The following is a 17,333-nucleotide window of genomic DNA, read 5'->3' as shown; positions in this document are numbered from 1 at the left end:
GGTCTCGATCTCTTGACCTCGTGATCCACCCGCCTCGGCCTCCCAAAGTGCTGGGATTACAGGCTTGAGCCACCGCGCCCGGCCAACAATTGATTCTTTAAAAGGCATGGGACTATAAACAGGATCTCCAGACTCTTGCTCCACTATTCTTTTCACATGAACTTGAAAAAGCAAGTGATACATAGAAATCTTAAATACATTTTTTTCCTTTATTTACTTCCATAACAGAATGCTTGTGCTGGTCTTGTGTTAAATATTTGAATTTATTATTAACAACGGAATGTGCTTATCTGCTGAATATTCTATCATTTCTTTTAGAGTCTACTGGGCTGAACATTGGTGACATGGGACCAAAAAGAAAAGTGTAGAGGTTTTCTTTCCTTTTGTCTTAGTCAAGCTCAATTTAGAATATTACAGCCTTATCTCTAAATATCCTTTAATGGAATTGCTACAGAATTAAATCTATGTCTCCCTAAAAGTTCAGGCAGTCCATGATACATCATTTCTATGGAATAGGCATGAAACATTTTTTCTAGGAATTATGAGTGCACACTCATCTAATGAATTAAAACATCAATACTTGCACACAGTGACCAATTGCATTAAGCACCTAATGCATGATGTCACTAAATTCAGTAATTTGTCTATATGCTAAGAAATTTTTACAGAAATTTATTGAGGGAGTCATTATTAGCTTCAATGAGCAAATGAAAAATTATGACTCTAAGAATCTGAGTCTTGTGTTGAAATAAGGAGTAGCAGATGGTAAAACCTGAAATTGTCTGTTCACTATAAATGAGAACAGGCAGGATGCTTTATTGCTGGTGAAGCACCTTCCCATACACTGCTTCATTTAACCAGAGCCTTGAATCTATAAGGGAGAAAGGAATTATTTTTTAATTACATTTTCCAATCCAATTAAATGGATTGACTGGCACATATCCAGCTGTGGATTAGAGTCCTGACTTACAGTTCTTCTTACAAGGTTATTTCCTACCCCTTTAAATACTGCAATTTAATATCTGCATTTTAATTAGTGTCTGAGTCTGTTTCCTCATCTATAAAAGTATAAGTATAGGCTGGACACTGGCTCACGCCTGTAATCCTAGCACTTTGGGAAGTAGAGGTAGTTGGATCACCTGAGGTCAGGAGTTCAAGACCAGCCTGACCAACATAGTGAAACCCTGTCTCTTCTAAAAATACAAAACATAGCCAGGTGTGATGGTGAGTGCCTATAGTCCCAGCTACTTGAGAGGCTGAGGCAGGAGAATTACTTGAACCTAGGAGGTGGAGGTTGCTGCAGTGAGCCTTGATCACACTTCTGCACTCCACTCTGAGAGACACATTGAAACCCCGTCTTAAAAAAAAAAAAAAAAAAAGTATAAGGATAAGGTTGGCTAGATGGGTCCATCTTCAACAATAAGATTATTTTTTCTCTAGCTAAAGTTGAAGAACACGCTGACAAATGTTAGATAATTCTTTGTTTTTGTTTTTTTCTTGTGGGTTATTTTTAAATTCCTGCATGAAGAAATAAAGGGAAAAAATGAATGCAGCACTACATAGGGAATTGGTAGTACCAAATTCTGATTCTGCAGCTCACAGAATCAGCAAGCGACTTTGCCAGTCCATCAGCCTAACTTTTTATTTCCTCATCAATCTAGCCTATGAAAAGATCTCTGCATTCACATGTAGTGAGAAATAGCTGAACTAGAGTAGAGACAAGTATTCTCTTCTTTTTTGCAGCAACTTTATTCAGGTATAGCTGATGTACAACAAATTAAATATGTTTAAAGTATAAAGTTTGATATGTCTTAATATATGTATACACTCACAAAACCATTATCACCATGAAGACAGTAGATAAATCCATTACCCCCAAAATTTCTTCATGCCTCTTGATACTCCCTCCCCTCTGCTCCATCTGACACATACCTCTATCCAGGAGATCATTGATCTGCATCCTGTCAATATTAATTATCTTACACTTTCTAGATTTTTATAAATGGAATCACACAAGGTATACTCTTTTTATTTGGCTGTTTTCTCTCAGTCTAATTATTTTGAGATTCATTCAACAAGTTGTTTGTATCAATAATCTGATTCTTTTGATCATTAAGTAGAATTTCATTTTATGGACATACCCCAATTTATTTAGTCTGTCACCTATGTACAGTTAGGATGTTTTCAGGGTTAATAAATGAGTTTATAAGAAACTACCAAGGTGTTTCCCAAAGTGGTTGTGCTACTTTACATTTCTACCAATAATGATGAAATTTCCAGTTACTCTATTTCCTTGTCAACACTTGGTATATTCAGTCTTTTAAAAGTTTAATCGTTACTGTGTAACATTATTTTATTGTGTTTTTAACTTGTATTCTTCTAATGAATATTTGAGCAATTTTATGCATTTATTTGCTATTCAGCTATCTCCTTTGGTAAGTAAGTATCTATTGAAATTTTTGGCCTATTTTTATAGGATTGTTTGATTTTTTATTATTAGGATTTAAAATCTCTTTTTATATTATGGATACAAGTTTTTAAAATCAGAAATATGCTTTTTTATTTTTCCTGGACAACTCAGTAACTCTGGCTTTTGAAAATTAAATTTTACTTTTTTTAATATTTCTGACCTTCAGCTCCAAGTAGTTTACTTTCTGTGTATGTGTGATTCGTTATACTTTGAGATCCTTGTATCATCTATTTTCCTTTCTATGTCCACCTGTAATGAAAATTAAAGTTTATTCGTTATCTGCTTTTATATTTGCTTTGTTTTAGAAAGAAGAAATATTCGACACTGTTATTCTTTATTCATTAATAACACACACGATTGTGCAGACTGAGCCAAACATCTAGTATCACATGATAAATGACCCCAGAACACCAAGGTCATTCGAGAAGCAGAAGGTGTCATTCCCAAGAAGTTAACACTTCCTTCTGTTGTGAATGGGCACATGGAGAGGACACATCATCAAATTTAACAAAGTCATTTGAGTTATTCTATCGGTCCTAGAATCTAACTACTGGAAAGATTTTTATGAATCATCCTAAACAAAGCCTTCATTTATTGTAGAAATACATGCACACACACACAATAGATAAATAGATATTTTGCAATATCTCTGGCATATAATTGCTTGTCTTTAGTTTGAATATTTTCAGCGACTGTGGAATTACTACATCCATCAATAAACTAAATCTAGGCACACATATGCTTGATGCAATGGATAAAGAAAACCACTCAATGGTGACTGAGTTTATCTTCATGGGCATCACCCAGGACCCTCAGCTGCAGGTAATCTTCTTCGTGGTCTTCCTCATAGTTTACCTAGTCAATGTAGTGGGGAACGTTGGTATGATTATCCTGATTACAACAGACACTCAACTTCATACACCCATGTATTTTTTCCTATGCAACCTGTCTTTTGTTGACCTGGGCTACTCCTCAGCCATTGCCCCCAGGATGCTGGCTGACTTCCTAACAAAGCACAAGGTTATCTCCTTTTCCAGCTGTGCCACCCAGTTTGCTTTCTTTGTAGGTTTTGTAGATGCTGAGTGCTATGTCCTGGCAGCCATGGCCTATGATCGTTTTGTGGCCATCTGTCGACCCCTCCACTATAGCACTCTCATGTCCAAGGGGGTCTGCTTGGCTCTCATGCTGGGCTCTTACCTGGCTGGCCTAGTGAGTTTAGTAGCCCACACTACCCTCACCTTCAGCCTGAGTTACTGCGGTTCCAATATCATCAACCATTTCTTCTGCGAAATCCCACCACTCTTGGCCCTTTCTTGCTCAGACACCTACATCAGTGAGATCTTGCTCTTCAGTCTGTGTGGCTTCATTGAATTCAGCACCATCCTCATCATCTTCATCTCCTATATCTTTATCCTCATTGCAATTATCAGAATGCATTCAGCTGAAGGCCGCCTTAAGGCTTTCTCCACCTGTGGGTCTCACCTTACCGGTGTTACCCTCTTCTACGGCACAGTCATGTTTATGTACCTGAGGCCAACATCCAGCTACTCCCTGGACCAAGACAAGTGGGCCTCTGTGTTCTACACAATTATCATCCCCATGTTGAATCCCCTGATCTACAGTTTGAGGAACAAGGATGTGAAAGCTGCTTTCAAAAAACTAATTGAAAAAAATATATCATAATAACACAAAATGAAAATCTGTTTTTGTCATAGGTAAATGATAGTAGTGGAAAAAGATAGGAAATGCAAATAAGTTTTTGATAAACACTACCAAAGTTATCATCTTCTTGCTAAGTGAATATTACATTCTGAAGGGTGGTCTCTAATGCTTAACTCTACAATCTGAAAGAAATAGAAATTAAATTAGTATTTTTGAAAGACATACTGAAAGATACTTTTGTTTCTTATTTAAAGTTGGTTCACACATTAATTAGAAATTGGGCCAGAACTTGATAGAAGAAAGAAATACCCAATCACTGTGAAGTATTTTTTTTTCCTAGGGTCATGAGAAATGCCCAGTCCAAATGTTGAAATTTCTTTTACTCTCAAAAAAAGTCAGAGAAAATGTAGTTAAAAACAGGTCGAATGAGGCAATTGTGAGGGACAATTTAACTCAGTCTGAGATCTTTACTTTCATATATTGACCAAAATATTTTAAGTGCTATGTATGTGCCAGGTTCTAGAGGGCATAAAGATAAGACTTTTTTGCCCACAAGAAGTTTGTTGTGCTTTCAGTGCCTGTATTATCTCTCTGAATCTGCTGCCACCAGCAACTAAATCATTAACTATGCAAAGTCCAAAGATAAGAGCCAGAGATTTAAGTTCTGCTGGTAACTAGCTATAATTAGGGAATAAAATTGTCTTGTTTTTTTTTTTTCTGTCCTCAGCTTTTCTTTTAGCGGGTCAAGTGGTTGGATTCGACTAACAACCTCGGGGTTTCTTTAACCTTCTCTGCCTAATGTTAAAAAGAGTAGGCCTCAAAGTTTCATCATCTTTACATATTGACATCTCCTTGGCCTTCAGAGGAAATGCAAGAACTCTGGGACTCTAAGAAACATAAAGCTGGGCTCAATCTCTAAGGCTGATTTTAGCAAGATTGTAAAATCCACATGATTAACTTACCTGCTCCCAGCTAAAATTAGTCTGTCTTCTAACTTAATTATACCCTAGCTTTCCCTTGGGGGCCATGGGTCTCCATGCCCTCCACCAGCATGCCCAGGCCCTTATCAAAAACAATCTCATTAACCCTGATGTATCCATGACTGACAAGAAAAAATTACATAATTTTTATTCACATGTTCTAAAGGCTACAAAATATTAAATTGAAAACAAGAGTGCTAACGTTTTCCAGATATGATGAAATTCTGTCACACTGACAGTTTTGAATACTTATAATAAATCATCTTTCTATTTGAACCTTTCCTCCAGTGCAACATAGTTGAAAGTCTGGGAAACACACTGGCTGCCTTAAAGAATAGAGCAGCCATATTCATCATGAAAGGTACCGAAAAGTTTTTAAGACAAAAACACTAGGATTTACTGGGGTTTATCTATACATGAGTTGTGATTGTTCTAGTTTTAAATTAGTCACATCATAGCTCATTTTGCAGAACCACCTGTAGCTAGTACACAGATATACTGACATTGACAGTTGATGGTTCAGAAACAGTCCAGATCTGGTTTCCTTTTTCATTGGAAAATCATGTATGTTCTGTGAAATATAAGAAAAAAAGGCTTTCCTCTCCCATTAACTACAAACCAAGTATATGTTATAATGGAAAGAGCAGTTGCCTTAGAATCAGAAATCTTTGAATCCCATTTCTAAGTCTCTAATCAGTGACCTTGCTGCTAAAGTGCCTTTTCACATTTCCTGTCCTCAATCAAAAAACAAGGCACTTCAAATCTTGTTAAATTTATACAACGATCATTAGAAATAGGCATTATCCTCATTTTATTTATTTTTAATTATTTTATTTTTTAATTTATTTTTAATTTTGGTGGGTACATAGTAGGTGTACATATTTGTGGGGTACATGAGATGCTGTGATACAGGCATACAGTGTGAGATAAGCACGTCATGAAAATGGAGTATCCCTCACCTCAAGCCTTTATCCTTTGAGTTACAAATAATCCAATTACATTCTTTATTTTAAAATATACAATTAAGTTATTATTGACCATAGTCACCCTATGGTGCTATTGAATAATAGGTCTTATTCATTCTTTTTCTATTTATTTTTATGGATATTCAGCCATAAAAAAGAATGAGATTCAGTCATTTACAACAACATGTATGGAACTGGAGATCATCATGTTAAGTGAAATAAACCAGGCATTACCCTCATTTTACAGAGGATAAAACTAAAGTCCAGATAGGTCAACAAACTTGTCAACATTAAGTAATAGAAAAAAAAAAATGGATCCAAGGCTGCACTTTCCACTGACTACTGGCAAACATTCAGGTTTTGGACTATTCATAAAAGAGCCCTCCCATAGGTTCTGCTATTTTCCAGCTGTGTGACCTTGGGCAAGTTACTTGCTCTCCCTAAGCCTCCATTTCTTCATGCACCAAGCGGAAATAATAGTACTTATCTTTTAGCATTTTACAAAGAATAAGCTGCAATCTCCATAAAGTATTTGTCACATAAATCATACCTAATAAACATGAATTCCTTTTATTTTTCTTAATTTGTATGTTAAGTGTTCATAATTATGCCATCAATGCAATATAATAAAATAAGAACACTGTTTTGTTTTCCATGTAGTTAGTGGTAGAAGTATTCACAAAAATTTATAATGGCAAGATAAAAATAGATAGAAGTTGGACAACCTTGGTCTTAGTCCCAGTCCCATCAATAATTGTCTCAATGTCTTAATCACTATGCCTCAGTCTCTTCATCAATAAAATGAAAACTGTTATTGATATCTCATCTATCCTATATGTTTGCCCAAATAAGAAATCAATAAATACTTTGGGTTTTAAAAAGCCTGACTTCTCTTTCACAGATTAACAACTTTTCCAATAATGAAATCAAACAAAGGTAAACATGCCAATCATATTCTCTACAGCATGCTGCAAAATCATATGAATTGATGTTTCTTCAAACAGACTAAGAGTTGGTAACCACTGTACCAGGGGGTGTGAAGGCAAAAAATGATGCAGACATGGTTAAAATAAGAGATTTCAGAATGAGATATAGCTAAGATTCTGCTTTCACTGTTCTTGGACTATATGGACTCAAGTGAAAATTTTCTAAGCAATCTGTGCTTAAGACTTGGTAGACAATATAAGATATATACCTGATCTCATGCAGCTAGCATCTGTAGGAAGATAAAATAGATCAAATACCCAATATCACATGAAAAACAATAATGAATGCCAAAAAGGAGCCACAAAGTTCCGTAACAGCTCATACTAGAAGAGAGCATTAGATTAGAGGCTTTATGGGGGAGAGGGCATCTGGGTTGTCTTTAAAACAAGGATAGAGGGAAACAAATTAGTTAGAAAACACCAGGGAGAAGAAACATACTGAATGATGGCAAAGGGGCTGGAAACAATGGAAAGAGGCCATTTGGGCTGGGTGCCCAGTGGGAGTGTTGAAGGTGGAATGTATCTCAACAATCAGGCACCAATTTAAAGACATGAGAGTTTATCCCTTCAGAGCAGAGATTCTGTCACATATATATTAGTAGAGCAATGTTTGGGAAAACCAGTGCAGCCACACAGCCCAATCCAAGTAGATAGGGATTTTGCAGGTGGGTTAGTGGAGTCTGGAGCATAAGGATTAGTGTAAGAAAATCATGCACAGGGAAAAATGTCCTGCTGTACTTAGCTCAGTGTGACTTTAACAGTGGCTATAATTATTCTGAAAACATACGATGTTACGGGTATTGGGACATCTGAACTTTCTGTTGTTGTAGGAGTTTGTCCTTTCAGGCATTACCAAGCTGCTTCCTTAGTTGTAAACATCTTAGGACCATGGGTCATGACTTGTAAGGAATGTGCCTTGCTAGTTTTAAAATGGAATTGATTTAAAATATGTCACTCTAGCTGCCCTAGGCTCCTGCTTCCCTAGCAATATGTCCTGGGACATATTAAATGGGTAACAAACGTTCATTGAACAAATGAATGACCACACCTTCTTGGGTTAAAGAAGAACTACTGAAACCTAGTCCAACTCTGGGTCTTAGAAAATGTACTGGAGATATGTATGAGTTCCCTCAGATTCATAGGACAGTAGTTGCAACCTTATTTATTAAGATAATGACACTGAAGTTCTGAAAGTTTAAATGGCATGTCAATATGCTTTTAGCTTATAAGCAATGGAGCTGGAGTCAGAACTGTAATCTCTCCTGATTCTTACTCCAATATTTCATAAAATAGAGAAATATATCACATTGTAGAAAGTGGCAGCCATGATTAGAATTGGGGAAGAAGTTTAGGAAACTTCTATAAAGGGCTGGATTTATGAATTCTTCAGTCTAGTGATTTGATTAATCAGTTATTAACTGATTAATTATAACATGAATAGGTAGAAAGAAAGAGGCAAAATAAGAACTGATATCCAAGAACCATTTCAGATTCCATATTTGCTGAAAGAGTGATATTGATTAGGCTCAATATCCTAGTTAGTTTCACCATGAAACAAAGTCCTCCTTAATGTTTTATAAACCTCATACTTTGTAATTGTAGTACTAAATATGTTTTTCCAAGTTAAGAGAAAAGACATCCATTAGGAAAAATGGTAATAGAATCTATGATAGCGGTGTTTATTACATCCTCTACACCAAAAGTGATGACATTAAAAGCTTCCAATATTGCATTATTCCTAAAATTAAACCAAGTCCAAGTCTAAAAAGTGAAAACAAAAAGCCATCTCAGAAGAAATTTTGGCAGTTTATAGTAAATCTATTTTCAAGAACAGTAGAGATGATGATGCCAGATAGATAGATAGATACGTAGATAGATGGATACGTAGATAGATAGGTAGAGATTAGCACATCCAAGGACTGTCTATTATTTTGTTTACTCTAGGTTTTAATTGAAAATGCTAGCTTGTTTTCTTGCTACATTGTTCTCAATTGCTGTAGTCCTAAAAAAATGTAAAAAGAAAATCATCCATTTGAACATTTGGATGGTTGTGAAGGTTGTGTAGGACCAGTAATTGTTTAGTTCATCATTATTTGTGTTAGTCTTAAAAGTAATTTTTCTTTGCTCTGATAATGATTGTAATACATATTACATAGAATTATCAGTTAAATATCTTTAAAATATTTTATTTTCTTTTTATGTCAGAAGAAATTAACATAGGCAAGGTGAAAACTTGAAGTCTAGATGAGACATAGGATAGGAAACAGGCTGTCTGGATTGCATTATTTGTTTTAGTTTACCCAACTTCAAACACACTGGTCAAAAATGAATGAATGGATTTCCTTTTTCACCAAGCTCTCAGGATTGCCATAATAAAAATAAAATAAAATAATGGTAGATGTTGCCCTGGATACAGTGAACAGGAAACACTTCTCCACTGCTGGTGGGAATGTAAACTAGTACAGCCACTATGGAAGGCAGTGTAGAGATTCCTTAAATAACTAAAAGTAAAATTACCATTTGATCCCAAAATCCCATTACTGGGCGCCTATCCAGAAAAAAAGAAGTCATTATACAAAAAAAGATACTTGCACATTCATGTTTATAGCAGCATGATTCACAATTGGAAAAATGGGGAATCAACCCAAATGCCCATCAATCCACAAGCGAATAAAGAACCTGTGATGTATGTGTATATATACATATATATACGATGGGATACTACTCAGCCATAAAAAGGAATAAATTATGTGGCATCCACAATGACCTGGATGAGGCTGGAGACTAATATTCTAAGTAAACTAACTCAGGAATGAGAAACCAAACATCTTTATGTTCTCACTCATAAGTGGAAGCTACGCTATGAGGATGCAAAAGCATAAGAATGACACAGTGGACACTGGGGACTCAGGGGGAAAGGGTAGGAAGGGGGTGAGGAGTAAAAGACTACAAATAGGGTGTAGCACATACTGCTCAGGTGATGGGTGCACCAAAATCTCACGAATCACCACTAAAGAACTTATTCATGTAACCAAACACCACCTGTGCCCCGATAACCTATAGAAATAAAAAAATTAAAATAAAATGAATAAATGAAGTCACACCATTGGTCTAAATAATGAATTGCCTAAAAGCAGATATTTACTTCCACTTGTTTTATATTTTTTGGCCAAGTGTAGCCCTTGTGAGAATGGTGTTGTAATTTTTTCTGCATTTTTAATTCACTTATTTTTAGAGTTCAAGAGGTAAGATAGGCTAATAATACTGTGAATCAAAAAATAAATGTTTTAATTGAATATGCATTAGATATTTTGTTTTTTTCAAAACTAGTAAAATATGTTTCTGAATTATAGTTAACCACTAAGCATGCTTATTTGATAATGTCTGAGGGAATTTTAAGTGTTATTCCCATTTTTAATAAATTGTTCAAAAGGAAATTTGTTAGAACTATATATTGCTCTTCCTACTTCACATATTAACCAAATATAAAATATATCACGTCATCCATAAATCTGGTTGAATATATAAAACAACAACAAAAGAAAAAAAACTACTGTGTAATGAATTTGACTATTTGGTTAGTGATTTTGCTTTTAACTTTTAAAATATTTTAAATTTTAAGCCAGTGATGTCTACTCTACCTATGCAATTAGATGTCTTATTTACTGATTATAAATGATCTTTATATTTAGTTAGAAAAAAATGATTTCATTTTAGTTGTTAGATGTATCTGAAAGATGAACTTTTTAAAAAACTTTACATTGTTGAATAAACCAGTGAGAAACTATTTTAGAAGGATCTTTCTCTGATTTAATAATGTGTAAATCACAAACCACATTTAATTAAATATTAATAATAGTATTAATAATTTATTAATTTTATTAATGCTAAATTATATTTAGCTATTCTTTTAATTCAAAGAATAATTATCCTTACCGATACTGGCTGAAAAGCATCAATATGTGGGAAACTCTTTCACAATTGTGTGCTGCTAATTAATGTCCTCCACACATCACACAGAAAAATCTCATGAAAACATAAGTTGTGCTGTATCTCTCTTCTTCAGAATACTTACACTTTTCTAAGCATAAGAGTAAGCCCCTACTGCTCTCTACAGTCCCTCAGCTAGCTAGCAGCAGCTTCCCCAGCCACACTGGTTTCTTTCACTAGTTTCTTTTATTCCCTCAAAGTGAGCACACTCTTTTATTTCTCTAGTTTGGGTCCAATAACTCTTAACTAAGAAAGACCTCAATCTTTCTCTTCTCTCTCCTTCTGGTTCTTGTATGCAATCTCCTCAGAGGAGGACATCTTTCCTATTGCCTATCACCGCCTCTTGAAAAGTATTTCTTTATTGCAGCTATCATAATTTGTGACTGTATGTATCTACATGCATAATATATATTTATAAACATAGAGAATAAGTATACGACATATATATGCCTTAAGAACAAGATACATTTCTGTTTTGTTTAACATTATATTACATAGTAATGAAATAATAAGCTATCAATGAGTAAATGAATCCTTTAATATATTAATTAACACTTGACCAAATCTTCTGCTTCTGATCACCCTCCTCCACCTGTACACACAATTAGTCTAAGGTCACCAGGAACAAACTTATACATAGACAAATTAAGATTTTTCTGACACATTGCAAAGAGAGGGAACACACGTCAGGGAAACCATGGAGTATTTCTTCAAACATAGGAAGAACTAGAGCTATCACTGAATTTGTGGGAAGAAAGGAGTTTAGGTGAAATTTAAATGAAGCAATATTTTGATAAAATATTACAAAGCAGGATAGGTAAAGGGAACAATGAGAAGTCCAAACAAAAAAAGTAGATGCAGGGTTCTGTTTCCCTGGAAACTACAAAATTAACACAGATGTGGACTGTTGCATTAGAAAACCATTAATCTGAATTTCTGCACCTGAGTTGGAAATTGAGATTTCTCTTCTGTATCAAAATGACTTAGATTCTCCAGAAGAGAGAAAAATATTTTACCTCACTAATTTCAAAAAAATAATTTCAGATAGTCTGTGATTTTAAAGAAACAAGTGATTTATTTTATTTATTTTTTAGTGAGTAACGTAATAGCAGTAGCTCAATGAAGGGAGTCGTTTGGTCACATGAAAGCCCTGCCATGTGCTTGGAGGAAATATTTTTTGCTGCTGAGTTTGCACCTGAATTTATGTACCCTTCATAAATGACTACTGGGCAGATGTTGGCTCTCCGAGCTATTTTTTACTTTCTCACTTTCAGAAGGTAATTATCTTAGATTAAGAGTGAAGGTTGGTGTCTCTTTACCAGCTGTCACATCCTCTGCTTTGAAATAGCTCTCCTTAAAGCTCCTTTCACATCTTGGTTCCTCAGGCTGTAAATCAAGGGGTTGAGCATGGGTGTGAGCACTGTGTAGAAAACTGCAATGATCTTGCCCCCAGCCCAGGAGGACTTTGACCGGGGTCTCATGTACATGAAGATGGCAGTCCCATAAAATAAAGTCACCACTGTCAAATGGGAGGTACAGGTGGATAATGCCTTATACCGCCCAGAGGCTGACCGCATCCTGAGAACAGATTGAAGGATCCGGATGTCGGAAATAAAAATGAAGAGGAAAGGGATGAAGACAATGATGATACTGAAGATAAAAACAACCAGCTCCGTGAATGAGGTGTCAGTGCAAGCCAGCCTCAGGACAGAAGGTACCTCACAGAAAAAGTGATTCAGGATGTTAGGCCCACAGTAGGGCAAACTCAAAGTAAGAACATTGATAACCATGGAACTCAGAAAGCTACTGGACCAAGAAATGACTGCCAGTCGAATGCAGGTGTTTTGTTCCATAATGAAAGCATAATGCAGAGGATGGCAAATGGCTACATATCTGTCATAAGCCATGATACCAAGGAGGATACACTCAATCATTCCAAAGGAGAGGGAGAAGTACATCTGAGTAGCACAGCTAGAGAATGGGATGGTGTTCTTTTTCCCCACCATGTTGGACAGCATTTGTGGAACATTGGTGGATGTGTAGCAAATGTCCAGAAAAGATAAATTGGTGAGGAAAAAGTACATGGGGGTTTGGAGACGAGGTCCCATCTGGATGATAGTGATGATTATAACATTTCCAGCCACCGTTAATAAATAGAAGAACAAGAACATAATAAAAAGAATCAGCTGCATCTTTGGTTCGGGGGACAAGCCCAGGAAGACAAATTCAGTGACAGTGAAGTTTGTGTTTATTGACTCCATCTCTCAAGGCACCTTCCTCTCACAGAACCATTAACTCACCTGAAGACAAAATCAAATGCCCTATACGTCAGAATTTTGTAAACTCAAGACGGAAAAAAAAAATAAGAAGAAATCTTGGTCTAAGATTGTGTCCTGAGTATCTGAGTTTTAGCACAAATGGAAAGATTTTCTTCTGCTTTTTCAGGGAATATTTGATGAGATCAGAATGTCAAATGAAAATACTGATAAGAGTTAAGCAAATATTCTTTCCTTTTCTAAAAAGGAACACTCTTTTGCCTATTCATAATCATTTCAAACTCGATTCATTGTTGTTGTTGTTGTTCTCCACCTAACAACAGAGGAGAACAACACAACACTCAAATAAATGGCAATGAAGATTATTGCTACATGCATTACCCCGCTAATCTATACATAAAGCCAAGCTTCTCCTACATTGCCCTGATGCAACCTTCTAGTCCTTAGAAACCCTGATACCAAAAGAACAAAGAGTCTGGACACTAACAAAAACTGTCATGAGGCACATTAATTGTCAATTCTTTCACCTTACCGTTTCCATACTGTGGAATTTGGGAGGATCTCATTATGCATAAAATGAGAATCATGATAGAATCAATTTCATGAGAATTTTTAAGAGCTAAAATTAATAATGCATACAAAGAATTAAAGACAATGTCTACACATGGGAAGCAATTCAGAAATAGCACCTATTACTAATAGCCTTAATAACATAAAGGGATGCTACATTTATCTGGAATTTACTTCTCTAATAATAATCATTTCAAGGAAATAATATTAATGAAAAGTATCTATTTACTGAGAGCTCTGTGAGCCCCTACCTGTGCGCATTTGCTCTCAGTTCACATACCGTGTTGGTATGTTTGGTTAATGACTTCTAGGCCTAAGCAGTTCAAGAGGAGCAACTTAGAAAGATATTTGGTAACGAAAAAGCCTCGAGGTAGCACAGTTAAATAACAAAAAGTAGCTGTCAATCATTCATCCATTCATGTATTAATTCTTTTTTTATTTCTTTGGTCTTTTTTTCTTGCTTTCAAAATTATCTTTGTGATATTGTAGTATGTACTAGACAGTGTATACATTGGTAAACATAAAATATATTCATAATACTGTCATGAGCTTATAGTCACAGCAAGTTGCAATAAAGGAAGCAAACTGGCTCCTAAGGGAGTGAAGACTCTTGCTCAAGAAGACATTTAAGAAACAAGCAGTTGCATGTCAGGAAAAGCAATATATCAAAGTATCGCTTTGTAAATAATACTGACTCATATGTAGTATGCATTAGAGGGCTTTCACACAACCTTTGATTTCAATCATGGTTTTCAAATCAAATAATTCTATGAACCGGAAAACCTTTTCATTTAAAATGTCATGTCCAGGGATAATAAAAGATGGACCTGGAAAGAGGAGCGAGAAGTCAAGTCACAGTGTCCTACTTCATCAGAGGCAGCAGGGGGGTGAGTGGACAGGAGAGGTTACAGGGTTCCCTTCCAAGCCCTCCAAATAGGAATCAGAAAGTTCTGCTTTAAATAAGAAATGCTCTGATGATCTTTAGAAGTGATTATAGTGACAACAAATGATATCCACAGTGAATTTCTCTGTTGACAACATGATCAAGACAACATCATCCATTGACAACATGATCCAATCCAGAGACCATGTGACTAGTGGTGAAGCACACAGGACCCACCATCAGAGAGCCTGAATTACATGCCAGGTCCACCACTGGCCCACTGACAGGCCCTGTGCAATTCACACCACCTATCCGTGCCTCATTTTCCTCATCTACAGGGTAGTATAAAACTAGCATCTATCTCCTAGAGACGCTGAAAAAATTAAATGAGATAATGCATATAAATCACCTAAAACAGAGTTAGGTATGGATGGTAAGTGCTCAATACATGTTAACTATTATCATTTCATTATCTATACATGTAAATTATTATTTTATTATCTATATTTATAATAATTATTTCATTATACTGTATGATCCTTATTAGAGGATTCTTGTTATGTGCACAAAATAAGAATTGTTGGCGACTCTTCCGAAAAATGACAGAATGTATCCAAGATCTTTTGAGGATTTATTTTAATATATGTACAGGTACTTACAACATATGTAAGCAGAATACTTATATCTATACCATCTATATCTACATCTAAACATAGTAAGAAGACCCCACCAAAAATAATAGTCTTGGTTCAATAGTTATGCATATACAAATAAAACTGGATCATAAAAAGAAACATTAAATATTTTAGGCCAACTTCTAAACATTGCCTACATTTTGAAGATTCAAAAAAATAGAATAAACCCCTAATCCCTCTGGATTGACAATTGCCTAAAAGAGCGTCTTCAGTCACTTTACAGCTGTACTGCTGAAAGCCAGCTACAAATTATTCAGTTGTGCTGTGCTTCAGAATATAAATCTATTCTATTCTTATCATAACACAGAGAGTTTCATCTCCTTCATAAGGAAAGAGAAATAAAGGCACCTTTGGAAAAAAGTGTAATACCCACAGTATGAAGCAAACTCACCAAATTAAACCTGGAGTTTCAAGAATTTGTAATCATTTATAGATTTCATATATGCCTCTTGATTAAGCAATTGCCGAATTAGTTATATACCCTTGATTTACCTCACAAAGCAAATGCTGCTATTGCCAAATGCCCTTTCAACTTGTCTACCTGGAAATCTCCTATTAAGTGTTTTCATACTAGGCATGCATGCCATCCTGTTTTTCTTTAGGTTTCTGGGGGTCCTCACAGGTTTGTTTATGTTTCTCCAACCCATAGCACATGATAAACACTATTAAATGCTGCCAGAGCTCAAATAAACCCTTCCTATTCTCTACTCATCTTAAATATTTATCTTATATTAGGAATAAGTTTACTCTTATAGTAGCTATGATTTAATATATGAGTAAATTTAATTCAGTCAAAGCTTATTGTCAAATAGTCATTATCTGTTCTTTTCGGTACAGCACTGTCTAATCCTCAAAAGCCATCTAATTCTATTCAAAAAAATTTGACAAAAAGGCACAACCTGTAGCTAACTTATACTTTACCTTATGCCAGGGTATATGGAATTGTATCAACACATTATGCATTGTATGTATCAAATGGATAAATGACTTATCTTTCTATTCTGCAAATAATAGGAAGAAATCTAATATACTTTTGACATCAAAGTAGAAAAGTCTAATTTTCCTTCATAAATTCGAAATTTGAGAAAGCTAAAAACTTTAATCTTTGTAATTTAAACCACCTGTATAAGCAAATGCATTTCTTTCTCCAATGCATAATTAAAGTTATTACTTACATTTGGTAAATAGGTTTGATAGATACTGGTGATATTGTTAATCTCCAGGAATACTTCATTTTCAGGGGATAATTTTACAAAGCAATATAGTGTGGGGGTTAAGACCATAAACTATGGACATGGACAATTTGGACATAAATTCTGACTCTGCCATTTCAGTGTTGAATCACTTGGGCAAATTTCTAAACTTCTATAAACTCATCTTTTTCCTATGTTAAGCAAGAACTATATCAATACCTAATTCATAGAATTATTTTGATGATTATATTAGGAAGTGCACCTAGCAATTCTAACATAGTGTCTGGCACATGGTAAGTACTTTATAAATTATAATTAATAGTATTATATAAACTCCAAATTTATTAAATTTGCTACCAATTTACTTGGGTTCTAAGAATGGAAAGTCTACTAGATACAATCATATTGGGAACACCTGATATGCCACTATAGAGGCATTTAGATCCTACATAAACTCATACAAACCCTATGTGTGTTTAGCAGCACGAACATTTTTATATCCGTTCATTGATTATCAGTTTGCCAATAAATAATATTATTTAAATGCTAAGCAGGATAAACATTGTATCATATCATAACCTTATTCCCCATCAAATAAAGTAAGAACATTAGGGAAGGTTGCCAAACAGGCCAAAAAATATCTTTTTTTTTTTTTTTTTTTTT

The 17,333-nt window shown here is 35.0% G+C and overlaps 2 protein-coding genes across 2 annotated transcripts in view; one reads left to right on the top strand and one right to left on the bottom strand.

Moving 5' to 3' along the window:
* LOC108295137 (olfactory receptor 1019) overlaps nucleotides 1-4,354 on the top strand; it is a 5,091-nt gene extending 737 nt beyond the window's left edge. The window contains exon 2 of the mRNA XM_017517180.2: nucleotides 2,776-4,354. Coding sequence (XP_017372669.1) covers nucleotides 3,209-4,153 — 945 coding nt within the window. The 5' untranslated portion in view covers nucleotides 2,776-3,208 and the 3' untranslated portion in view covers nucleotides 4,154-4,354. The remainder of the gene's footprint in view (nucleotides 1-2,775) is intronic.
* A 7,149-nt stretch (nucleotides 4,355-11,503) lies between these two features.
* On the bottom strand, nucleotides 11,504-13,946 carry LOC119469288 (olfactory receptor 2G3-like). The gene is made up of 2 exons (XM_037734467.1): nucleotides 13,862-13,946; nucleotides 11,504-13,353 (listed from the first exon to the last, which is right to left on the bottom strand). The coding sequence occupies exon 2, from the start codon at nucleotides 13,312-13,314 to the stop codon at nucleotides 12,379-12,381; it is 936 nt and encodes a 311-aa protein (XP_037590395.1). The 5' UTR covers nucleotides 13,315-13,353; nucleotides 13,862-13,946; the 3' UTR covers nucleotides 11,504-12,378.
* Between the last annotated feature and the right edge of the window lie 3,387 nt (nucleotides 13,947-17,333).

This window comes from Cebus imitator, unplaced genomic scaffold (assembly GCF_001604975.1).
Source record: "Cebus imitator isolate Cc_AM_T3 unplaced genomic scaffold, Cebus_imitator-1.0 Scaffold622, whole genome shotgun sequence".
Taxonomy (NCBI): domain Eukaryota; kingdom Metazoa; phylum Chordata; class Mammalia; order Primates; family Cebidae; genus Cebus; species Cebus imitator.
The sequence above is the reverse complement of the archived record's forward strand: the minus strand, read 5'-3'. Positions and strand labels throughout refer to the sequence as shown.